Consider the following 22,931-nt stretch of genomic DNA (forward strand, 5'->3'; position numbering starts at 1 on the left):
CTAGACTGGTGACTGGGAGTGGCTGCCAGGACCACATAACACTGGTCCCAAAGGATCTTCACTGGCTCCCAGTACGTTTCCGAGCACAATTTCAAAGTGTTGGTGCTGACCTTTAAAGCCCTAAATGGCCTTGGCGCAGTATACCTGAAGGACCCTCTCCACCCCCATCGCTCAGCCCAGTCAACTGAGGTCCTCCTCTGAGGGTTTTCTGCTGGTTCCCTCACTACAAGAAGAGAAGTTACAGGGAACCAGGCAGAGGGCCTTCTCAGTAGTGGTGCCCTCCCTGTGGAATGCTCTCCCTTCAGATGTCAAGGAGATAAAGAACTACACAAACTACACAACTTTTAGAAGACATCTGAAGGCAGCCCTGTATTGGGAGGTTTTCAGTGTTTGATGTTTTATTGTGTTTTTATATATGCTGTAAGCCATCCAGTATGGGTATGATGATGATGATGATGATGATGATATATCCTCACAGCTAATAATTTCAAGATTGTCAATTACTATTTATCACCTAGTTTTCTAATGAGTTCTATTTCAGCAGCGGGTTTTGTTGTTGTTCTCCCAACATTTAACATATATTGAGCTTTACATAATGAGCTAATTGACATTTGGATTTGCAAGAGTAGTTACTCTACCTCAGTGATCAGACACCAGGGGTGTCAGGGACTGGCTGGAGGCACCAGCCCTGTCGATGATCCTGCCTGCCTGACAGCCCTGATAAGGGGTGGGGGGCCATTTTCGGGCCCAGGGCCACACTCACTTCTCAACAACCTTCTGAGACCCATATGGAAGCAAAAATGGGTGGAGCAACAAATGTAGTCAGCTAGGGTTTTTTCTGCAAATTAATTTTTATTCCTATTCAAATTTATAACACATCAAAACCAAATCAAAATAAATTTAATACAGTTTCTTTCAAAACTGGTTTCCCACTCTTTGACATATACTGTATTCCAATTCATCCCTTTTACATGCTGCTTATTTTACAAATTTATCACCAATTAACATCCATTTTTTAAGCAAATTCCTCATCCCTCAGCTGCACCTTTACTAACTCCTGCATAAAAATAAAACAAAATTATATCAAATAACAACAAGTGAGGTTATAGTAGTTTAAATCTTTCATCTTTCCAACTTGCTTGTAGTTTCATTTTCTTCCAATCTCTGCACAGATCCTTCCAATGAAGACTCATCCTTAAACCAGATTCTTTCCTTTTAATGTTCAGTCTTTGCTCCAACCTTTCAAGGCCATTAGTTACATTCCTTTGGAGATAAAGCTTTTACCACCAACCCTTTGTGTTAGGAAGGAGATGTGCCATATTACCATATTTCCTGGAGAATTCCAACCATAAAAGACTTGGCCACCTCCTTTTGTCTGAGGGCAAATGTATCCTTACAGTTCCAGATGAACCACTACACTAATATATTCACTTCTTCAGACCGACTTACTATTTACTTTAATCCCTCATGGCTATTCCTTGATCATAGTGATCAGTTCCAGTCTTCCCAACATAAATTAAAATTTTGTTCTGAGGTCTTTTGTCAAGATGATCCACTGCAAATTCAACCAGTCTCAAAGTCACCAAGCACAACTCAGGCGATCTCTTTTCCTCCATTTCTCTAATGGAGAAATTATATGCCATTGTTATTTGCTTTGCTTTCACGTTCCAAACACTTTCCTCTCTTTTTAATCCTCATTTGGGGGTGGGCAGTAAAATAAAGCCTTGGCAATTTCCAAGTAAAACATCAAACAATCTGGCCCACTGCCTCTAATTCCAGTTAACAGCAGGAGTTGTCCTTTCAAGTCATTGAAATTTCTAATAAATACCTTCATAGTCCCAATCCTCTGAGCCGGCAGCTGATTTGCTTGTGGCATCCCTCAATATGTTGCCCAGAAAGCGCCTTTTAAACTTTTATTCAAGTTAGCCAAAACTCGAAGAGGAGATCTACCATGCACTGAGGCAGACAATGGAGAAGCTCTCACCTGCCCCCCCAGGGACAAACCCTGCCCCCCAGGGACAAACCCAGGCACCACAGGCACCTGCAGGTATCTTAGTCTCCCCAATTCCTACTGAGGAGGTTCAGGGGGCTTTATGGCCTCCTTACCCTCCTCCTTTTTGTCCAAGCCTCTCTTCAGCCCTGGAGGACTGGAACGATCCATCGTCATCAGTTGAGGCAGAAGTGGAAACCAGTTAGTTTCTACATACACCAATACACTGCTCTCCATCCTACATCCGGGCAAGCAAGAAGCATCATCGGCGTTCGTTCCAGCCAGGCAAAACCACTCAGGGTGGAAAGAAGGGCCCATGACGGGGCATGGGCCAAACAGAGGGCCAAACAGAGAAGTCAAGAGGGTTCTTGGGTCTGGGCATCCCCACTTCTGCCATATACCAAAAGCTTTTTGCCTTAGGGCACATGTGATAGAAGTCTCACTTATTTTTTTCTTACAAAGTCAGCAGTGGTTACCTCCAACTTTGCACACAATATTATTTTCCCTAAGTGACCTGTGCCCTGATATATGTTTTTGTGTGTTTTATACTTCTCACATTCATTTTTCATCAGTTAATTTGCTATATGAATCCTCCATACAAGAATGGTAGTTTGATTGGGTTTTGTCACATAAAACTTAAAAGTAGTGATTCAAGGAACTATACTGAAATAACTGGATCAGATTGTGGAATCAAATATATAAAATATAAGTATATTATCTATTATCTAGTGTTTAGTGGAGCTGAGGAAGTTTCTCAGTTATCTTTGACACAGGGCTCAGATCTGCAGGCGCAAAATTTTCTGCTTTGTTGCAATGAATAGGAAAACCTTTGGAATATGCAAGTTCTTTGTCTAAATCAGAGCTCACATGCTGCTACCAAATCAGTGGATGAGGGTGACACCATTGAAGAGTGGGCCATTGAAGAAGCAGGACTAGTTGTACCTATTTGTTCTACCATGTCTACTGAAACCACAGGTCACGCAATTGTATTAGCTTTCCAGAAGTTGCTGGACTGCCAGTTCCCTGAATCCTTGAACACTGGACATGCTGGCTGGGGCTAATGGGAGACCAATAATATATGGAGGGCCAAGGATTCCCCGGCCCTGGAGCAGTGTATTCCTTCATCCAAGGATAATTTTCATCAAACCACACTAACCAACAAAAGATCTGCCTTAATTCTAATTTCTGGAGACCAACATTATGTTTCTTACCAAAATATATGGTCTTTTGACACGTGATCCTGCAGGAGTGTCCATCTTGTCCCCAAGTCAAGAGATGCATAAAGCTTAAAATATAAGAAAAGCAGAACATTTTAGTACAGTTTTTATTTATTCCTTCTTACAAAGTACAATAAGCACAGGCAAATGAATTTTCAAGGCTGGAAGTAATATGAAGAGTGAGCTGTCCAGGTGATCAAATTACTGGCTGCCATCCCTTAGTTCATTTCAATTTGTTTAAATATCAACAAAACATGACCAAAAAGGAAGCAACATTCAGATTCATATACCGTATTTTTCACCCCATAGGGCACACCGGCCCATAGGACGCACCTAGTTTTTTTTGGGGGGGGGGGAAATAAAGGGGGGAAAATTTTTCCCCAGGCGCGGGGCTGGGGCGGGGGAAGCCCGAGCTTCCCCCGACCCCAGCCCCCAGAACAGGCAGCTCTCCGCAAGCCTTGGGAGACCGGCGCGACTTCCCGCCGGGCTCCCACACCTTGCGGATATCTGCCTGAAGCCCAAACCAGGTCGGGGAACAGCGGGATGGCGACGTTCCGCCTCCCCGCTGTCCCCCGAGCTTGTGGGGCTGGCAGCAGGGAGAAGCGCGCTTCTCCCCGCCGCCAGCCTCCAAACCATGTCGGGGGACAGCGGGGTGGCGGCGTTCTGCCTCCCTGCTGTCCCCCGAGCTTGTGGGGCTGGCGGCAGGGAGAAGCGCGCTTCTCCCCACCACCGGCCTCCAAACCAGGCATGCTGTGCAGTGCGCCCCAGGCTTCGAGATGCAGGCTGCTATCCGCAAGCCTAGGGAGCCTGACAGGAACTCCCGCGGGCTCCCAAGGCTTGCGGAGAGCTTCCTGAAGCCTGGAGAGCGAGAGGGGTTGGTGCGCACCGACTCCTCTCGCTCTCCAGGCTTCAGCGAAAGCCTGCATTCGCCCCATAGGACGCACCCAGATTTCCCCTTCATTTTTGGAGGGTAAAAAGTGCGTCCTATAGGGCGAAAAATACGGTAAATAATCATAGCATGACAGAATGGCTCACACATGTACAATCATCGTCATGACTTTCATATACCTAATATCACTTCCTTACTGGCTGGTGTCAACTCAAAGCCAATGCTGTTTGATGGACTCTGCTCAGTTATTCAGCTGTGAAACACTAACTGTTGAAGAATAGGATGAGATGGATGTGCGTAGGGTACAGCCTACACTGAATGACCTGAATAATAATTTTCCATTGCTAAATAATGTCACCCTTATCTGAATACTATTCCTCTAAAGTGGTTAGAACTTATTTTGGTATAACATTTCAGAAATGTCAAATGACCGCTTGACCCTTCTTACCTGTCCCTCCTTGGTGTAGGCAAGCACTTTATCCTCCTGCTTTGGATGAAAAATCAGGGTTTCCACAAAGAAATTAATAGGCTGCTTTTGAAAAGTTGCTCCTTCATCTGTGCTAATAAAAAGACTCTGATCCAGGTCATTATGGGAAGAACTTACAAGAATTATCTACAAAAGAAAAGAACAGCAGATTAGCCAGACTCTTGTTCTACCTACAGGAATCTTTTTCATCTTATTAAAAGGCAAAGAAATGTAGGAGCAGAAAATAGGCACAGATGTACTGAGCTGATTCAGCTCAATCTTCCTTCCAACTGGTCCAGAAACCAAAAGAGGAACTATACCAGCCATTTAATGATAATGCCTTTAGGACAGGTCATATAAGCTACAATTATAGCCATTGATTTTATGCCACTTCAACTCCCATGGCTTTTCCTAAAAAAACCAACCTAGGATTTGTAGGACGATGGTGTAGGAATTCTGTTTTTGGATCCCCTATGCTACTTCTCCATAGAACTACAATTCCCAGGATCCCCTGAAGACGAGAAGGGACTTTTATAGCACAATCATATAAATGTTAACTCAAAAGAAAGTTCCATTTTGTTCTACGGTGCTTATTCCCTAGTGGGGTTGCAGGCTAGAACAATAATTATCCTCATGCTTTATCAGTGATCATATCACAACTGGCACAAGATGTTTGGAAGGAGGCAGCAAAATACGGGGGGAAAGGACTGCAGTTGGAAGGAGGAGGGGATAATAAAATGTTGGAAAGAACTAATCTTCCTAATACTACCATTAATGCTGCAAAGCTGCTTCCTAAGACAGCATTTTCCTTACTGAGCGATACAATACATTTTAAAATGACAATTCTTTGCCCATGTGCTCATAATCTAAAAAATGCCAACATGTACATGGTAAATCTCTAGCGGTGGTGAGAGTCAGCAGTCAATTATTTGTCTAGATCACAATTCACTGCAAACTGCATAAAGAAACTAACTGAATTCTGCAAGAGGAATTGTCTCATGCAGGCATCCTGTTGGAGCCACACTGCAGTACCTTTCACGGTTCCCACTGGCAGACCTATTCAGGCATTTATAATTTTCATGTGCTAACAGCCAAGCAGCAATGTCCTGGGGGGCCCTGAAGCAGGGGAGGCCCCCTATGTCTAGCCTTCATCCTCAAACCCACTGAGTGCTGTAAAAGGTGACCTGCCAGCAGGGCTGGGGCTTGGCAGCTCAGCCAGCCTGCTCCTCCTCACCTGCCAGTTTGCACACAACCCACATGACAATCCACTCCAGATTTTGCTTGGAACTAGACTGAATCCACTAACGGCAGATCCAGAAATAGCTGTTTTCAACTCAAGAGTGAGTAACAGTGTCACTCACTGTCCACAAGTGACATTTCAGAGGAGACTGAAAGGCTGTTGTACCATGGATTATGAAATAACACGGTGAAACACGGTGAAGTGAACAAATTAGTTCAAGATACATTCTGTGTGTAAGCAAAACCACTGAAGACTTCCCCCTCCTCATAGAGCCAAAGGTCAGATGATCACATCATTGTGCAGCGTGGCTGCTGCTGAAAAATCCCTGCAGGGTTGCGGAGCTGCAGGCAACATAGGAAGCAAAATATCCATACTTGTTGGAGGGGAGGGGAGGGCCCATGGCTGCAACCCCTGTGGCTGAATGCACTAGCGTAGAGATGCCCCAAGTGATTCTCTGGGTCCAAACAGGTGTGATGTAAGCATGCAAATGCCTACACCGGCTGTTGTTTATTTTAGCAATAGCAAGCTGCAGGGACATTCAACCAGGATTGGGACTGCAGCACACAGAGAGGGGGGACAGGTTAACCATTTCACGCATGCAACAGTCCCAACATGCTTGTCTCCTGGAGCTAATACAGGAGTAGGCAACCTAAGGCCCATGGGCCACAAGCAGCCCATGGGGGTCGTTTAACCGGCCCACGAGCCGCCCCCAAACCGAGCCGCCCGCTTGGCGAGTCCCCACGTGCTGCACTAAACCTGCGTGGCGTGGGGACTCGCTTCTGCGGCACTAGAAATTGCATCTGCGCAGACGCAGACACCGGAAATTGCAGGTGTGTGCACACGCAACGCAGCTCATGGAGGGATCTCTGCTGGAGTGAACCGGCCCAGGCGAGGTAAACCTTGCTGACCCCTGAGCTAATAGAAGCTTCTGGAGGAAGGGTTTTTGGCAGGACTGCAGAGGGAGGTAAGAGTTAACTCCATTACCACAAAGCTGAGGTTCCAATCCCTCTTGGGGCCGCAGGAAGAGAGAGCTGCTATTGTTATAAGAAAAAATCAGGCATGTTAAATGCGTTCACACATTCAACATCATGCCTTTTCAGTCAGATGTTATGAATGTTAAGCGCTACATACGGCAAGGGGCCAAGAGCATGGCAAAGAAGCGTTTTGCTGCCGTTCATGCTGCAGCAATGAGAGCAACAATGAAATCAGACCAGAGTCGGCTAGTGCTACAACTTCAGGATACCTGCAATGGATACTCTGAAAATACCTAGTGTTCATTATCAGGGCTTGCCTTGAGCCTGAACTACAATATTAAGAGGAAAAGACTAAAATTGATTTTGGATTAAATAGGAGATCAACTTGGGAGGGGGTGGAATCCTAATATGAATTACCATAACTAGCTCACTATCTGGCAATTTGCCATTTCTCAATTTCCTTTCATTATTTGTAAAATTAGAATATTGCATTATCTCTAATGTTGCAGTAATCAGTAAGATGAAGATTGTAAAACACTGTGCAAATTACACATGATCCAACACGATTCATAACAACACAATTGTGCTGTTCTGTTCCAAATTCATGTGCTGCACAGAGGGATCCTCGGTTTGTGTGCTTCCATCAGCCTCTGATAGTGGGAGAAAAGATTTCCAGTAGCAGCAAAGAACAGAGTAAACTGGGCTCACTCTAGAAGAGAATTACAGTGGTACCTTGGTTCTCGATCATAATCTGCTCTGGAAGTCCATTCGACTTCCAAAACGTTCGAAAACCAAGGCGCGGCTTCCGATTAGCTGCAGGAGTTTCCTGCACTCAAGCATAAGCCGCATCGGACATTCAGCTTCCAAAAAACATTCGAAAACCAGAACTCCTACTTCTGGGTTTTCGGAATTTGGGAGCCAATTTGTTTGTCAACAAGGCCATTCAAGAACCAAGGTTCCACTGTAGTTATTCATTGAGTTCATTTTCTGTCCCACCAATTCCCAAGAGTTGCAGCCTAGTAACAACAGTTTAGGAGGGAAATATAATGAAAGCAGAATGCTCAATTAACAAGCAAATCATGCAGAAATTAAATTATACCCCATGTCTGCTCAACACAGGCTTAAATAGAAAGACTATAAGCACTGCCTGGTGGTATTCAGACTACATGCATTCCAGTGCTCTACTCCATGTGGAAGTGTACTGAGCCCCATAAAGAAGAAGCTATGCTACAGGGTGAGTCCTTTAAAAGAGGCTCTGTGGATACAGAGTATACATGTTCCACGGGGCCTCTTTTAAAAGACTCACCCTGTACATTTAGAAGCTATGCAAAAGAGGAACTGGCAACCAAGCACAGGAGCCAACTCCTAGGGGCTGAGTAGTCTTTAGCCCACCCCAAAAAAATATTTGAGGGGGCTGCCGCCCCCCCCCAAAAAAGTTGATGGGCATTGCCATTCAAATAGTGTCTGTGTGTGCCACATCATGTGATTGATTATGCAGGGCGGGGCTTACCTGGGCCTATTATTCAAGTTGGCACCCCTGCAACCAAGCAACTCCTAACTATTCTGACATGTGGGCCACTGCGCCTGGAAAAACCAATCACAGATAAATTTCCAGAGCTCACTGACAGTCTGTAGTCTGGCAGCAAAGCCAGAGAAGTTCTTTGATGCTTTACATCTCTTTCCAATGAAATGTCCATGTACCACCAAAAGAAATGTGCATGAAATGAAAATGCTGCATATCAAAACATGAAGAAGGAAATCCATAATGTTTAGAGATTCCTGTCCACATCCTTTTGACACACCAAAAACATACCAACCTTGCTTGCACCTATACAACGAACTGCCAAGGACATTTGTAATACAACAGAAAGAGGAGTAACTTGTCAGATTTGTAATAACATAAAATTCTCCTCCTGCTAACCAGGTTTCTGTGATAAGAAATGTACCAGTATACAGTGGCATTCTGCTCTTCATATATTAGTAGCCAGTTTTTTCTTTCAGATTTCTCCATGTGATTGTGTAAGTGGGTAACAGGTACATGGAGAAAGTCTAGGGTGAGTCAGGGCTCATTCACACTTCTGCTTGTCTTGTGCCAAATGATTTTGTCTTTGCCCTATCACTTTCCCCTGGAAAACCTGCTCTTTAGTGCTAAATCGGAACAAACAGCAATCTGAGACAAACCTGGTTGCCATTTGTTCTGATTCAGCACTAAACCATGGGTTTCCCCAGGGGAAAGCAGCAGGCAAAATGGAGGTGGGATGAGTCTGTACATGCAGCCCTCATCCCTGCCACACTCACCTCAGCCATTGTGATCACAGAAATGGTTATTGACTTCCTGCATACACATCCAGTCTCTCTACATGGCAGTGCACCCATGTATATAACCGTATGGAGGAGTCTGTTCACTCCATTACTCATTAAAAACATGAATTTAGGTAAATTGATCTCAGTTGACATATGCTATTCTATGTGCTACCTGGAGATGGCAGCATTAAATTTCCCTCTGTATTGTTCTAGCCTCTATCCCATACTATTATGCAATTTCACATTCCAGAAGTGCTCTGCTGTGGTTTTTAATTACTATGTGAAAGAAATATCGTGCAACTGCTCTTAATTTGGGAGCGTTACCAAATTATGAGCTTATTTTTGTACACTGTCAGCATATGTTCTATGTAGCAGGTGGTATGTAGAAATGTCTTATAATATAAAAAAACCATAAAACGTAATGCAACAGAATTTACACCTTCTAGTTTTTGGCCACTGGAAAATTCACATAGCGTGCATATTAATTTTGTGTGCCTCCTTGGATAAGACGCTGCAGGTATGATTCCATGTGAACAGTATTCATCTATACCAGGGACGTCCAACTCCCAATAGACTGTGATCTACTCACAGTATAAAAAAACTGGCAGTGATCTACCCATTGTCGTAAAAAGACTGGCAGTGATCTACCCAAAGTTGTGGAGCTTTTTCAGGAAGCCGAAGCCAAAGTTGGTGGGGTTTTTTTGCTTTTTTTGCTTTTTTGTAAGGAGATCGCTGAGGAGCCAGAGGTCAACCAGGATCTACCACGCAATGTACCAGTAGATCACGATCTACCTGTTGGACATGCCTGATCTATACCAAAATGACTAAAAGTTTTGTCTGTTTGCCTCATACCATTAGTGGGTGTGGGAGTAGGAAAGCCAGCTGTGAGAAGGCAGGGGGCAGAAGAGAGCAAGGCAAAGAGTCGCCATCCCCACCTGCTCCACCAAATGGGACTGGCCTCCGCATCCCCTCACCATGGCCATCACAAATCAAGGGCCCCCTCCCTTGCACAATGCACAATTCAAGGACCAGGCGTGCCTTATGGGGAGGGGGAGCTGAGTGGAACCAGAACAAAGAATCCATTGTGAGGTCTGTATTTTAGAAGAATGCAAGCAACAGGGACAAGAAAATTCTAGGAGGAAGCAATTACTTATTTTATAGTTCCCCAAACAAGTCATGCCAGATGAATCTCATGTCTCTTTTTGATAAGAGTTACAAGCTTGGTGGAACAAGCAGGGGAACGCTGTGGATGTAATGTACTTTTGTACATAGAGATGTCAGAACTGAATGAGGCAATGGGTGCTTCCAGAATACACCCAAAATGATTTTTTTAAAAAAGTAACATGGCATTAGTGTTGGCTATATCAACTATGTTTTATCTGATTCCCCCACTGTTCATGCTCCTATACATATGTTTAAAAGCAGCAAAGTACAGCTTCTTTACTGATTAGGAAATTTTAAAAGTTCTATACAAAAGAGGAAGAAAATCATTTTCCCACATAGTAACATATTTCTGTCTCAAACAAAGCCACACAGCCAAAGTCTAATGAGCAGTATAAGGTAAAGGTAAAGGGACTCCTGACCATTAGGTCCAGTTGTGGACGACTCTGGGTTTGCGGCACTCATCTCACTTTATTGGCCGAGGGAGCTGGCGTACAGCTTCCGGGTCATGTGGCCAGCAGGACTAAGCTGCTTCTGGCGAACCAAAGCAGCGCACGGAAATGCCGTATAGTATATACAGTATAACAGAGTCTAAATATTTGGTTTTCTGCCCAAATACAGGAGATTAAGTGCTCCAGTCACATCTGTCACCTCAGTAGTTTCTCTGTGCTGTCCTGGTCTTTTTATAAAAGTTATTTCCATACAGACTGGGTAAATCTAACATTTATAGAGTAATTTGCTTGCCTCCATGTAACCTCAGACAGATTCGATTAGACACTTCCGGGTGTTACTTTGTGTGTGAAAACATCACATTCAAACTCATTGATTTAAATGCTGGCATTTAGTTTTGATTTGAAATCAATGGGACTTAAAAGTGCTTAACTTTGGCTGGATTGTGGCCAAAGCAATTACTGTAATTAGCAATGCTTATGGCAGCCTCTAAGTAATAGCCCCGGGTGCATGTGCCACTGTGGCATCGAACATCATTTCTGTAAAGAGAAGAAGATGACAACAGGGTAGGAAGGTCATGGCTGGTCTACAAAATTACGACTAATCAAAGTGCCCCAGGCACATCATGTCATGACAACTCACATCAATTGTTCGTTCATTTGTTCATAGAAAGCAGTCACTGAAAACAATAATGCAAAAATTCAGAAGGTAAGAAAAAGAATGTAGGTTACATTGTCACATTTGGAAGCTTCCTTTTCCTACAAAATACATGGAGATGGATGCTAGAAAAATCTTTATGCAGTGGTACCTTGGCTTACAAACACCTTAGGTTACAGACACTTCGGGTTACAGACTCCGCTAACCCAGAAGTAGTACCTCAGGTTAAGAACTTTACCTCAGGATGAGAACAGAAATTGTGTGGTGGCAGGGGGAGGCCCCATTAGCTAAAGTGGTAGCTCAGGTTAAGAACGGTTTCAGGTTAAGAACGGACCTCTGGAACGAATTAAGTTCGTAACCAGAGGTACCACTGTAGCTAATAGAAGAGTAAGAAGCAAGCTTATTTATATCGGGGAAAAGAAGAAGTATCACAAATAAGCTTAATAAAAGAGCATCTTCAAAAATTATGCTGAAACCATGCTTACATTTCAAAATGTGCAAGCAATGGATCAATTTCCTTCCCCCCCCCCCAAGTATTTATAATGAAAAGGTTGATTTCTTATACAGTGGTGCCCCGCAAGACGAATGCCTCGCAAGACGGAAAACTCACTAGACGAAAGAGTTTTCCGTTTTGGAGGTGCTTCGCAAAACGAATTTCCTATGGGCTTGCTTCGCAAGACGACAATGTCTTGCGAGTTCCTGCTGGTTTTTTCCCCTCCCCCCCCTTTTCTAAGCCGCTAAGCCACTTATCAGCTGATCCGATCAGGATTAGCCGCTAATAGCGCTAATCCGCTAATCCGTCAATGGGCTTGCTTCGCAAGACGAAAAAACCGCTAGACGAAGAGAATCACAGAACGGATTCTTTTCGTCTTGCGAGGCACCACTGTATACCGTATTTTTCGCCCTATAAGACGCACTTTTCCCCCTCCAAAAATGAAGGGGAAATGTGGGTGCGTCTTATGGGGCGAATGCAGGCTTTCGCTGAAGCCTGGAGAGCGAGAGCGGTAGGTGCGCACCGACCCCTCTCGCTCTCCAGGCTTCGCGGACCTCTCCCCAAGCAGCGGGAATGCTCCCGCTGCTTGGGGAGAGTTGCCGGCATCCCGAAGCCTGCGCGCGCTGATCCCAGCGCCTGCAGGCTTCGCAGATCTCTCCGCAAGCAGCGGGAACGTTCCCGCTGCTTGGGGAGAGTTGCCGGCATCCCGAAGCCTGCGCGCGCTGATCCCAGCGCCTGCAGGCTTCGCGGATCTCTCCGCAAGCAGCGGGAACGTTCCCGCTGCTTGGGGAGAGTTGCAGGCATCCCGAAGCCTGCCCGCGCTGATCCCAGCGCCTGCAGGCTTCGCGGATCTCTCCGCAAGCAGCGGGAACGTTCCCGCTGCTTGGGGAGAGTTGCAGGCATCCCGAAGCCTGCCCGCGCTGATCCCAGCGCCTGCAGGCTTCGCGGATCTCTCCGCAAGCAGCGGGAACGTTCCCGCTGCTTGGGGAGAGTTGCCGGCATCCCGAAGCCTGCCCGCGCTGATCCCAGCGCCTGCAGGCTTCGCGGATCTCTCCGCAAGCAGCGGGAACGTTCCCGCTGCTTGGGGAGAGTTGCAGGCATCCCGAAGCCTGCGCGCGCTGATCCCAGCGCCTGCAGGCTTCGCGGATCTCTCCGCAAGCAGCGGGAACCACCGCTGGGCTCCCACGGCTTGCAGAGAGCTGCCTGTTTGCGGGCTGGGGTCGGGGGAAGCTCGGGCTGCCCCAGCCCCGCGCCTGGGGGAAAATAATTTTTTCCCTTTATTTCCCCCCCAAAAAACTAGGTGCGTCTTATGGGCCGGAGCGTCTTATGGGGCGCAAAATACGGTATTTTACTGCCTGCCTTAGTAGCATCCTAGCAAGATCTAGCTATACATAACTTCTAACTGTATGTGGGGCTGCCTTTGAAGAATGTAAACTTCAGCTGAATGCCAAATACCACAGTAAGAATGCTGGCAAGATTCAAACTATCAGACAAAACAAAACCAGTTTCAATTCAGTTGTTTCTGGGCCCAATGCAAAGTGCTGCTTCCAACCTTTAAAGGCTTAAACCAGGGGTAGGCAACCTAAGGCCTGGGGACCCAGATGCGGCCCAATCGCCTTCTCAATCCGGCCCACGGATGGTTCGGAATTCAGTGTGTTTTTACATGAGGAGAATGTGTCCTTTTATTTAAAATGCATCTCTGGGTTATTTGTGGGGCATAGGAAGTCGTTCATTATTTTTTTCAAAATATAGTCCGTCCCACCACGTGGTCTGAGGGACGGTGGACCGGCCCACGGCTGAAGAAGGTTGCTGGCCGCTGGCTTAAAGCATTCCAGAGCAGGATATATAAAGGCCCACCTTCTCCACATGAGTCCACCCACATGCTTGGATCATCGGGGAGGTCTGCTCCACGCCCCACGGCCCTCCGAGGCAGAGAGAAAGCAGGCTCTGAACTCCCCAGCCCTTTCTGCTGTTAAGACACTGTTGTTTAGACAGCTATTTACTCAGTAAATTACTGAAGTTTTCTCCTTTTTTTGGCAGATTGCTTTTGCTTAAAGACTGCTGTTGCTGTTTTTGTTTTATTGGTAGATCTTTTTATGGTGATTGTCGGCCACTTTGAAAGTCTCAGTAAGGGCAGAAAAAACTGGTATTTTAAGTATTCCAATTAACAAATAATTATTACCCAGGTAGATGAAAAACTGTATTTTTGTGTTAATTATTGTGTTAATACAACATTCAGTTACACACACATTGTCATTCAAAATAGTGATGGTGATTGACAATCAAATATTTGTAGCTGAATAGACTAATCTCAATTTCTATTTTAACTTGGCATTCATCCAAAGGCTTTGACGGGGCAAAGGTGGCATCACACCGAAGGCTAAAATTGCTCAAGACGAATAAAGTCAATTTGTACCTAAGGCAAATTGTTCCATACCACCTCTCAACCCCTACTGGTTGTTTTGAATATTTGGCTTAAAGGGTGTACAACTATCTCCAAGAGCTAAATAATATTCTCCTTATCACTGCTTATGTCAATACACCTTGCATCAGGCTTATCTTTGCCAGTCCTCTATACAACTGTGTCATCTGGTGAAAAGAGAAAAACGTGAATGGGTTGCCTCCTCAACCCCACGCCCTCCTAGGCCTCTAAATAAATGGGGCGATGGAAGCACCTCTTACTATGGAGTTCTGGATCTAGGGGTCTATTAAATGCGTTGGACTAATAGATCTCAAGGTTCTAGGGAAGAAAACAAAGTAGATCCTACAAGTCTGACACCTGCCCATCACTGCAGACAAAACTCAGCTGGAATAGTCTGTCTTGGTACAAAAAAGGTTCCTGTGTTTCACTAGGCTAGAGAAATACAGTACTGCTACTCTTCCATAAGCCCTGCAAGAATTACGGCTTGTGGAGATACAACAACAAACCACCATTTTATCACAACAGCATATGGGAACATCTTCACATTGCAACAATACGGCCATCTGCTGCCATCAATTTAATAACAGGTTCTATTATCAAAAAAAACAACAACAGATAACAGGTTCTATTATAAGGGCAAGGATAAATGTGCTTATCTATTTTAGGGTGACTTCAAGTGACTGAGTGTTATACACAAAAATAGTGTTTTTTATTTAGGCACGAAAAGGGAAATTAGAGGAAACATTTTATGCAGATTCCCTTCAAAAGCTGTGCTAAAGGGAATGTGTATATTCTCATTCTCTTTTCCGGGTTTTTGTTTTTAACTCTCAGACGTATACACCCAGGGAACTGACTGTAGCAATAACTGAGTATTGCTGAAACTGTGAGATAAAAGTGACAGTCTAGTTTTCACCTCTGGAGCATCTTCCAGATAAATAGCCCAACCTGAAGATCAGCCTTTTGCTATTTTAAAAAACAGAAAACAAAAGAAATCAATTTCCCACTTGAAAGGCTGCCAGGTTGACATTTTAGAAGAATAGTTAATGAGGGAGCCCGATTAGAAGTAAATGAAAATTTCCATATTAGGTAGAATGCAATCAACTTTCTGAGTCCTATAATGCAGTAGTACAATAAACATTATTGGTCCTATTTGCATTTACACAGTGGAAATGAATGAGGGGCATGTTATGAGCTGTACTTTGTGGCAACTGAGAGTAAGGGGAACTGACCTTTCGGTGGCACAGGAGCACTCAAGTGTGCAACAATACTGTGACAAGATGCATTGGCTAAGAAAACTGGCTACTGGAGAATGTGATTTTGAACAGGGAACTGCAGGGAACTGCACTGCTCCTCATCTTCAAATCCCCCATGCCAGATGTTTCTCCTCTTGCAGGGCTCCCTTGCAAACATGCACACTATGTAGGGCTGTCTTTGGGAAGTGACCCAGTGCTTATTTGGAGGAGCAAATCTACAGTTCCCTTGAACATTTGTGGCAGCTGTGGCCATTACTGTCATGGAGGGCAGTGGCCAGGGTCGGCCCACCCATGAGGCAAAGTGAGGCAACTGCCTCAGGCAGCCAGGGGCGCCGACTTATAAAAAATATTGGGGGGGCCCATACCGGGGTCCTGCCGCTGGTTCGCTCGGGTAGCCGGGAGAACGCAGTTCGAGGTGGCGGTGTTGGGGAGAGACCCTCGCTCAGGGCGCCACTAGACTTGGTGGCCGGCGGCCTATCTGGGGGGTTTTGGAGCGTATTTCGGCGGAGCGATTGGGGAGGAGGGGGCTTGTTGCCGGATTCTTCAGCTGGGCCGGAGATCCGCTGCTGGGGGGTCCCTGGGCCGAGTTGTGAGCACGGCCTGCTGAAGGGAGATCCAGCCGATTGCGCGACGGGGACGGCCAGGGCTCTCCGGCCAGGGCGCGCGGCTGGCTGGCTGGCGAGGGAGCAGGTGAGGAGGAGGCGGGGGTACTCACTCTCTTAGGAAACGCACCCGCGCGCCCGATTGCCACGAAGTCCGAAGGGTGCGTGTGTGGAATTAAAAAGCAAAAACGAGATACGGGCAGGGCAGGCAAAGAGTTTTCTGCAAGAGGATGGAGGGCAGGTTGAAGAGAAAATCACTCAGGATGAGACAGTCAAATCAGCCATGATAAAATGGGCTCAGGATATTGGGTATAACATCATGTTTGAGGACTGGGAAAGGTTATGGACCACCGGAATGAAATTCACGGCATGTAATGCCTTGAAGGAAAATATTATGAAAATGATTTATAGGTGGTACATGACCCCAGTCAAGCTTGCAAAAATATATCACCTGTCTGATAATAAATGTTGGAAATGTAAGGAGGCTGAAGGGACATTCTTTCACCTCTGGTGGACTTGTCCAAAAGTGAAGGCCTTCTGGGAAATGATCTATAATGAGTTAAAAAAGGTATTTAAGTATACCTTTCCCAAGAAACCAGAGGCCTTCCTCTTGGGCATTGTTGGCCAGAAAGTGTTAAAGAAGGATAGAACTTTCTTTATGTATGCAACTACAGCAGCAAGAATACTTATCGCAAAATATTGGAAGACACAAGATTTGCCCACACTGGAAGAGTGGCAGACGCAATTGATGGACTACATGGAACTGGCTGAAATGACTGGCAGAATCCGAGATTTGGGAGAAGAAACAACGGAAGAGGACTGGAAAAAATTTAAGGACTATTTACAAAAACAATATAAGTTGTATGAATGTTAAAAATTTACACGATTCGGAAACTATAGCTTCAGCAATTAGATTTGGGAAACAGGAAATTATATTTTAAGTAAGAAAAGGTCAAAATCTAAGGTAATACTATGTTTAATTTAAGATATAAGTAACTGATGAAAAGTATGTTAAATTTAGAGGTATAGTATTTGAAAAGTACAAAATAAGGTACGAAACAAGGTAATAATTTGCTGATATCTTTATTATAAAGAATGCAGGGTAAGGGAGATGCGAGGAAGTCCAGTTAGTTATATAAAAAATGTGTTGAATGGTTGGTTTTCTTTTCTTCTTTTTCTTTTTTTCTTTTTCTTGTTCTTTTACTTTTTTCTTCAGTGTATGTTTCTAACTTTGTATTTGAAACCTTAATAAAATATTTATAAAAAAAGAAGAAGAGAAAATCCTTTCGCTTTTCTGGGGCTCAGGGAAGTCTCAGAGCCGAAGGTTGGGGAAGGGACCCCCTTTGCTCTGCCCTCTTCTCCCGTCTTAGATTCGCATGGGGGTCCCCGCCCGAGCTTGCCTGGCCACCGGGCCACACAAGGGCCGCGCTCTACGCGGCGCACCTTGCTAGCCGCGCAGCTATCCTCCGCGGCTGCGGAGCGGCCCTGCGCCGGTGCCCAGCCCCTCTGGGCGCCCGCTGCGCTGCCAATGACAAGCGGGTGACGTCGCGGGCGGGGAAGGCGTCGCTTTCTTTCCCGATCCTGCATCCTCCCAGTCTTCCAGCCCTTTTTTGGGTTGGAAGCTCGTCTCGTTCGCCCTTCTCCTTTCTTCACCCTGCGCGCAATTTTCCTCCCTCGTCTCCCTCCCCATTTCTCCTTCCTTCCTGACTGACTGACTGACGGGCTTGGGCTCGGGCTCGGGCTCAGGCTCGGGCTCAGGGTCGGGCTCCGGGTCGGGCTCGGGCTCGGGCAGCCACAGCGTCGGCGGTGTTGGCGATCGGCGGCGCGGGGGGATGGCCCTCCCGGGGGAGCCGGCGCTGCTCAATGGGGTTGCCAAGGAGACAGGCCGGCCGCCCTCCTCCCCCGGCCTGGCGCCCCCCGCCGCGCCGGTGCCCGTTATCGAGCTGGTGCGCGCCGGGCGCCCTATAAAAGCCGCGGACGCGCCCACCGCCGCCCGAGATTATTGGGGGGGCTGAGCCCCCCCAAACGAATTTTTGAGGGGGCTCGGGCCCCCTCAAGCCCCATGGAGTCGGCGCCTATGCAGGCAGCTGGATCACAGGGGCAGCAGATCTGGCCTCCAAGGAATGCATTGCCTGCTGCTGCCGTTGCTGCAGTAGCACTGATGGCTGTGGCGCATTCCTTGGAGGCCAGATCTGTCTCCTCCTCAGCAGCACCCTCCAACGCCACCTGGGTGTTTGTGAGTGTGGCACCACCATTTTGCGGTTCACCCTAGGTGCCAAAATGTCTTGGGCTGACTTGGGCAATGACTATGCCTTGCAGAAAAAGGAAGCAGTGGGTGAGATAAAACTCTATGGAATGTCATAGGAGACAATCCCCTGGTGCTGTGGAAGTATCGTTTGGGGGTGGCCTGGCGCTTCTTTTGGGGTGCAAAGCTACAGTCCTCTAATTCATAGCAGCAGGCTGAAGTCATCAAGCATTGAAGTGCTCAAGAACAACAATCTTTATCCCAGCAAACAATAATGTATCTTGAAGGGGAGAAGTGATTGCAATGTACGATATGGGGTATTATAATTCATATTTTCTGGTGTAGGATCAAATAAACTATTGAGGCTATTAGTTTGGCTCTTTGTCGCATAAGGAACTGGGCACCAACTTTAGCATCACTGAAAATATGTAAGACAGTGAAAACTGCAAGATTACCACCTATCTTCCAACTACTGAGGTATAAATCTTGCAAAAAACAAAAACAAAAAACCACACACATTCAACTTTATCCAGCACCAATTGGTACCAATTCACCATTTTTAGTGGTGTGGCTCATATACTGTAAAGACATAATGCTTGAACAGATCACGTATTGAAGATCCGCTCCACACTGGACCTATATTACCCAAAGGTCTGGAATCTTTTTTCCTGATTTTCCAGGGCCAGTCCTGGAATTACAAAAGCCATCCTGGCCTCTGAATTGATCCCAGAATGTCCCTATTTCCCTGTTAGTGCTGCTGCTGCCAAGCTCAAGATGAGCCGACGCTTATCAGTTGGGTGAGTTGGGCTGAGAAAAGTCCCTATTTTCAGCTGAGGAATGTTGCAGGGTTCAGTTTCCTAGCACAGGGATTCTGTTCTCGCATGCCTGGGAACACCCACAAGTGCCATTAAAATTCTCTATTTTATAAAAGGGACCCTAAGGGAATCATAGAATCTTAGAGCTGGAAGGTACCCAAGGGTCATCTAGTCCCACCCCCTGCCAATGCAGGAATCTCAGCTAAAGCATCCATGAGAGTTGGCCATCCAACCTCTGCTTCAAAACAAACCTCCAATGAAGGAGAGTCCACAACTTCCTGAGGGAAACCGTTACACTGTCAAGCAGCTCTGACTGTCAGAAAGTTTTCCCTCGTATTTAGTTGGAATCTCCTTTCTTGTAATTTGAAGCCATTGGTTTGAGTCCCACCCTCCAGAGCAGGAGAAAATAAGCTTGTTCCCTCTTCCATGTGATGCCCCTTGAGATATTTCAATATGGCTATTGTATCTCTTTTCAATCTTGTCTTTTCTAGGCGAAACATACCCAGTGATTCCAAAATCACTTTGGCAAATGCACATATTCAATGTCTTTGCCCTTTAACTCCACTGCAGTTGCACCACCGGTTCAGTTTTACAAGAAACAGGTGGTTTCCTTCCAGATGAAATGAAGCCCTTGCAACAACTTTACAATACACTTTTGAAGAGGAGTGCCATCAGGATTTTGTGTGCCTGTGTGAATTGGGATTTCTGCTGCATTCACAAAACACACAAATTTGCATGAAACTTGCATATATGTTGTTATGTGGATATTTGTGCCCTTTTGCGATGGAGGTGAAGGATGCAAAAATAAATCAAAGACCACACACAAGATATAAGAGGTCTGACAAACAAAATATCAACGTGATGCTTTCCCCACGATAGTATTTCCAGACCAGAAAATGTTTACCCTGTTACAGGTTTTTGTTTTTAATATATTTTAAAACATATCATTAAGTTGCCCAAATGTTTTCTTGGTTTTACTCCAACTTGAGTTCTTTACATGACTTAGAATTGGCACTGGGGGAGAGTGGGGGCTCTTGGGCAGACAGAAATTACTTTCCCTCAGTGTAAACCATGTAAATAACTTAATCTCTTAAAATAACCAATTTTGTCATCCTTTCTGCTTGAAATCTGGCATCCTCAAACTTACCTCTTCTATACTGCCAAGTTTCAAATTGATCCATTGAACCATTTTGAACCGTATGACCTACTTAACCACCACCACCCACCAATTTCCCGTTCAGCCAACTCATTCTTAAACACAGGGACATGGCTGGAAGTAACAAGCATTCTGAATAATGGATTCCTCAGCTAGTTTTCTCCCCATCTAAACCCTTTCCTTGCTGGAGACAACTGGTTCCCCAGCAGCATACGGCATATAGTAAATATTACCAAAGTAATAAATCTTTGGCAGATGATTACTTTGAGAATTTTGGAAGAGGAAGAGAGAGAGAGAGAGAGAGAGAGAGAGAGAGAGAGAGAGAGAGAGAGCTTATAGATTCCACACACACCCTCCCAAAATGTGGTTCTTCATACCAACTTTGTGTGCTTATAGTGACAAAACTATGGGAGCTGGCAGGATTGCTTTATGTTCATATTAATTTCCTGACTGATGCAAGAGCTCAGGTTTTAAAAGTTACATACCCCTGAGGAGAAATCCAATTTGACAATAAAATCCTTGTCTTCCAGAGGAGTATAATATGGAATTCAGTTAAATGTTCTACTTGCTTTCCATCTACAATTGTATTAAGTCACCCATATCATGTTCCATGATACTATTTTGGAAATGTTAAGGTTTCCTTCCCCTGGATTATAAGCATTTTGAAATCCTAAGTGGCATATCATAGCTCTCAATACTCTTTGTTGTAGGATTGGAACTCCCCCTTTATCCCTCTAAAGCATTGCTTAAGTCAAAATTGCCTTTGGGGATTGATCTGAATTGAATTTGGGAATGTAAATCAGATCATCACCTTTGCTTGGCAGAGTCTTACATCTCTCCAGCTATTATAGGTTTGACAGGCAGCAGAGTCCAATTTGCTATAATTATTTGCCTTTTGAGAAATCATAGTCTTTTCTCCTTCACACAAAAATGAGAATATACAGTGAATTTGGCATGGAAGAAAACGTAGGGCAACACACGAAAAGATGAACAGAGAAGAGGGCATTGTGGTCAAGATGAGAGAGTGCAATGCACAAGATACATTTGGGGGCTTATATTTCTTTTTACAGCAAGAGATGACCTGTTGTATAGCCAACAACTTCTGGCCAGGAAACCTACTAGTCACAGCACTGCAGGTGTGCAGCTTTGAGAAAGACAGTGCATAACAAGAATCAGGATCAGAAACCTTCTCTACAAGACTTTTGTACTAAGTATATTCACAGCACAAAACCTCTGAAAGTGCTAACGCAGACTCACAAACTGATCTTCTGAACACATTCTGTCAGTAAGGTGTTAAATTTTTCAATACTTTGGGGGAGCAGATCTTTTAGGTGCAGAAAAAAAGGAACTGCGGGCCTTACCACATCATGCATTTTTAATAATCAGAAAATGTGCTTGGGGGAGAATGACCACAGCTGACAGGCTGAACCCACAGGAGTAGCACATTTCTCACAAACCCCCTGGAAAAGAACAGTGTCTCACTTCTATAAAAAATACAATAGATGGGCAAACCACTGGTAACAGAATAGAAGCATGTCTAGCTACCGATTTCAGTGCTGCCTAGTGACCTTTCAACAACACTGACTTTCCAACATTTTAGTTGGAAGCAAGTTCATATCCAATTTCTCACTAGTTTGGAAAATTTGGTAAAACTGAAAACTCTCATGGTGTCACACATGCCTGGCAAGATGTGGCTAAAATCACAGGCATGTCTGACATCATGGCAGTGTTCAATTTTACCAAATTCTAAAATTAATGAAACCTAGGAAATTAGATTTTGAAAGGTGGTTGCATTTCATATTCATATATTGGTTTGAAAAATGAAAATAAGACAGTTTACATTAAAAAGCAAATGGAACCCAATTTCTCCCCCTTTGGTACCAGAGCTATATGGAGAAAGAACTTGAAAGAAAGTGATCACATCTCTAGCAGCAATGCACAAAGAGAACTGAAACCTATTTGGTCTTCAAATATGTAAGACATGCTTTTTGCAATGTTTTCTTACCTTGCTGAGATCAGAAAACGTCTAAGTGCTTATTCAGACATTCAAAATTTGCTCCATGCAACCTGTCCAAAGCTATCTGTGGTCACACATGGAGAATGCAATGTGTGGATCAGCCTTTCTCCAAACCTGTGACTTCTAGTCAGCTAGAAATGGATGGCAGTCAGCTAAGTTGTACTCAGAGTAGACCCATTGAAATTGATGGACATAACTTAGTCAGGTTCATTCATTTCAGTTGGTCCCCTTGAGTAGCAGCTAAGACTGCTGGGCTCTCTCCCACCCCCACCCCCCAATCTGTATATATTCACGTCAGGCTGCTTGAGCTACAGTCATGGAAGAGCCACGTTGCACATTATATTGCAAATTCAACCGACATCCCTGGGGACAACTGAGATGCTTCATGTGGAGCCAGGCTGGATCTTAGGAACAAGTGAGTCCCTGGCTCTTAGCAATCTACTGTAAACTCAGTCAGAAATAAGGATGGAAGTTAGCATTGCCATTGTGAGTGCTATCAATTTGCTTTCCGTTGCAACACGAAATTGGAGCTCGCTGTCCTGAGGTTTTTGCTAGAAGCTAGGCTCCCTGGTCAGAGTAG

General features: G+C 45.1%; 1 protein-coding gene and 1 long non-coding RNA gene across 2 annotated transcripts in view; one reads left to right on the plus strand and one right to left on the minus strand.

The window, feature by feature from the left end:
* SORCS2 (sortilin related VPS10 domain containing receptor 2) overlaps positions 1-22,931 on the minus strand; it is a 132,539-nt gene that overhangs the window by 60,722 nt on the left and 48,886 nt on the right. The window contains exons 4-5 of the mRNA XM_081206241.1: positions 4,545-4,709; positions 3,202-3,275 (exon numbers count right to left, since the gene is read on the minus strand). Coding sequence (XP_081062367.1) covers positions 3,202-3,275; positions 4,545-4,709 — 239 coding nt within the window. The remainder of the gene's footprint in view (positions 1-3,201; positions 3,276-4,544; positions 4,710-22,931) is intronic.
* Positions 13,907-22,268, plus strand: LOC308592602. Its single transcript, XR_014010574.1, has 3 exons — positions 13,907-14,027; positions 19,044-19,160; positions 21,405-22,268. It is a non-coding gene; the product is annotated as an uncharacterized lncRNA (long non-coding RNA).

This window comes from Podarcis bocagei (assembly GCF_964188305.1).
Source record: "Podarcis bocagei genome assembly, chromosome: 8".
NCBI lineage: Eukaryota > Metazoa > Chordata > Lepidosauria > Squamata > Lacertidae > Podarcis > Podarcis bocagei.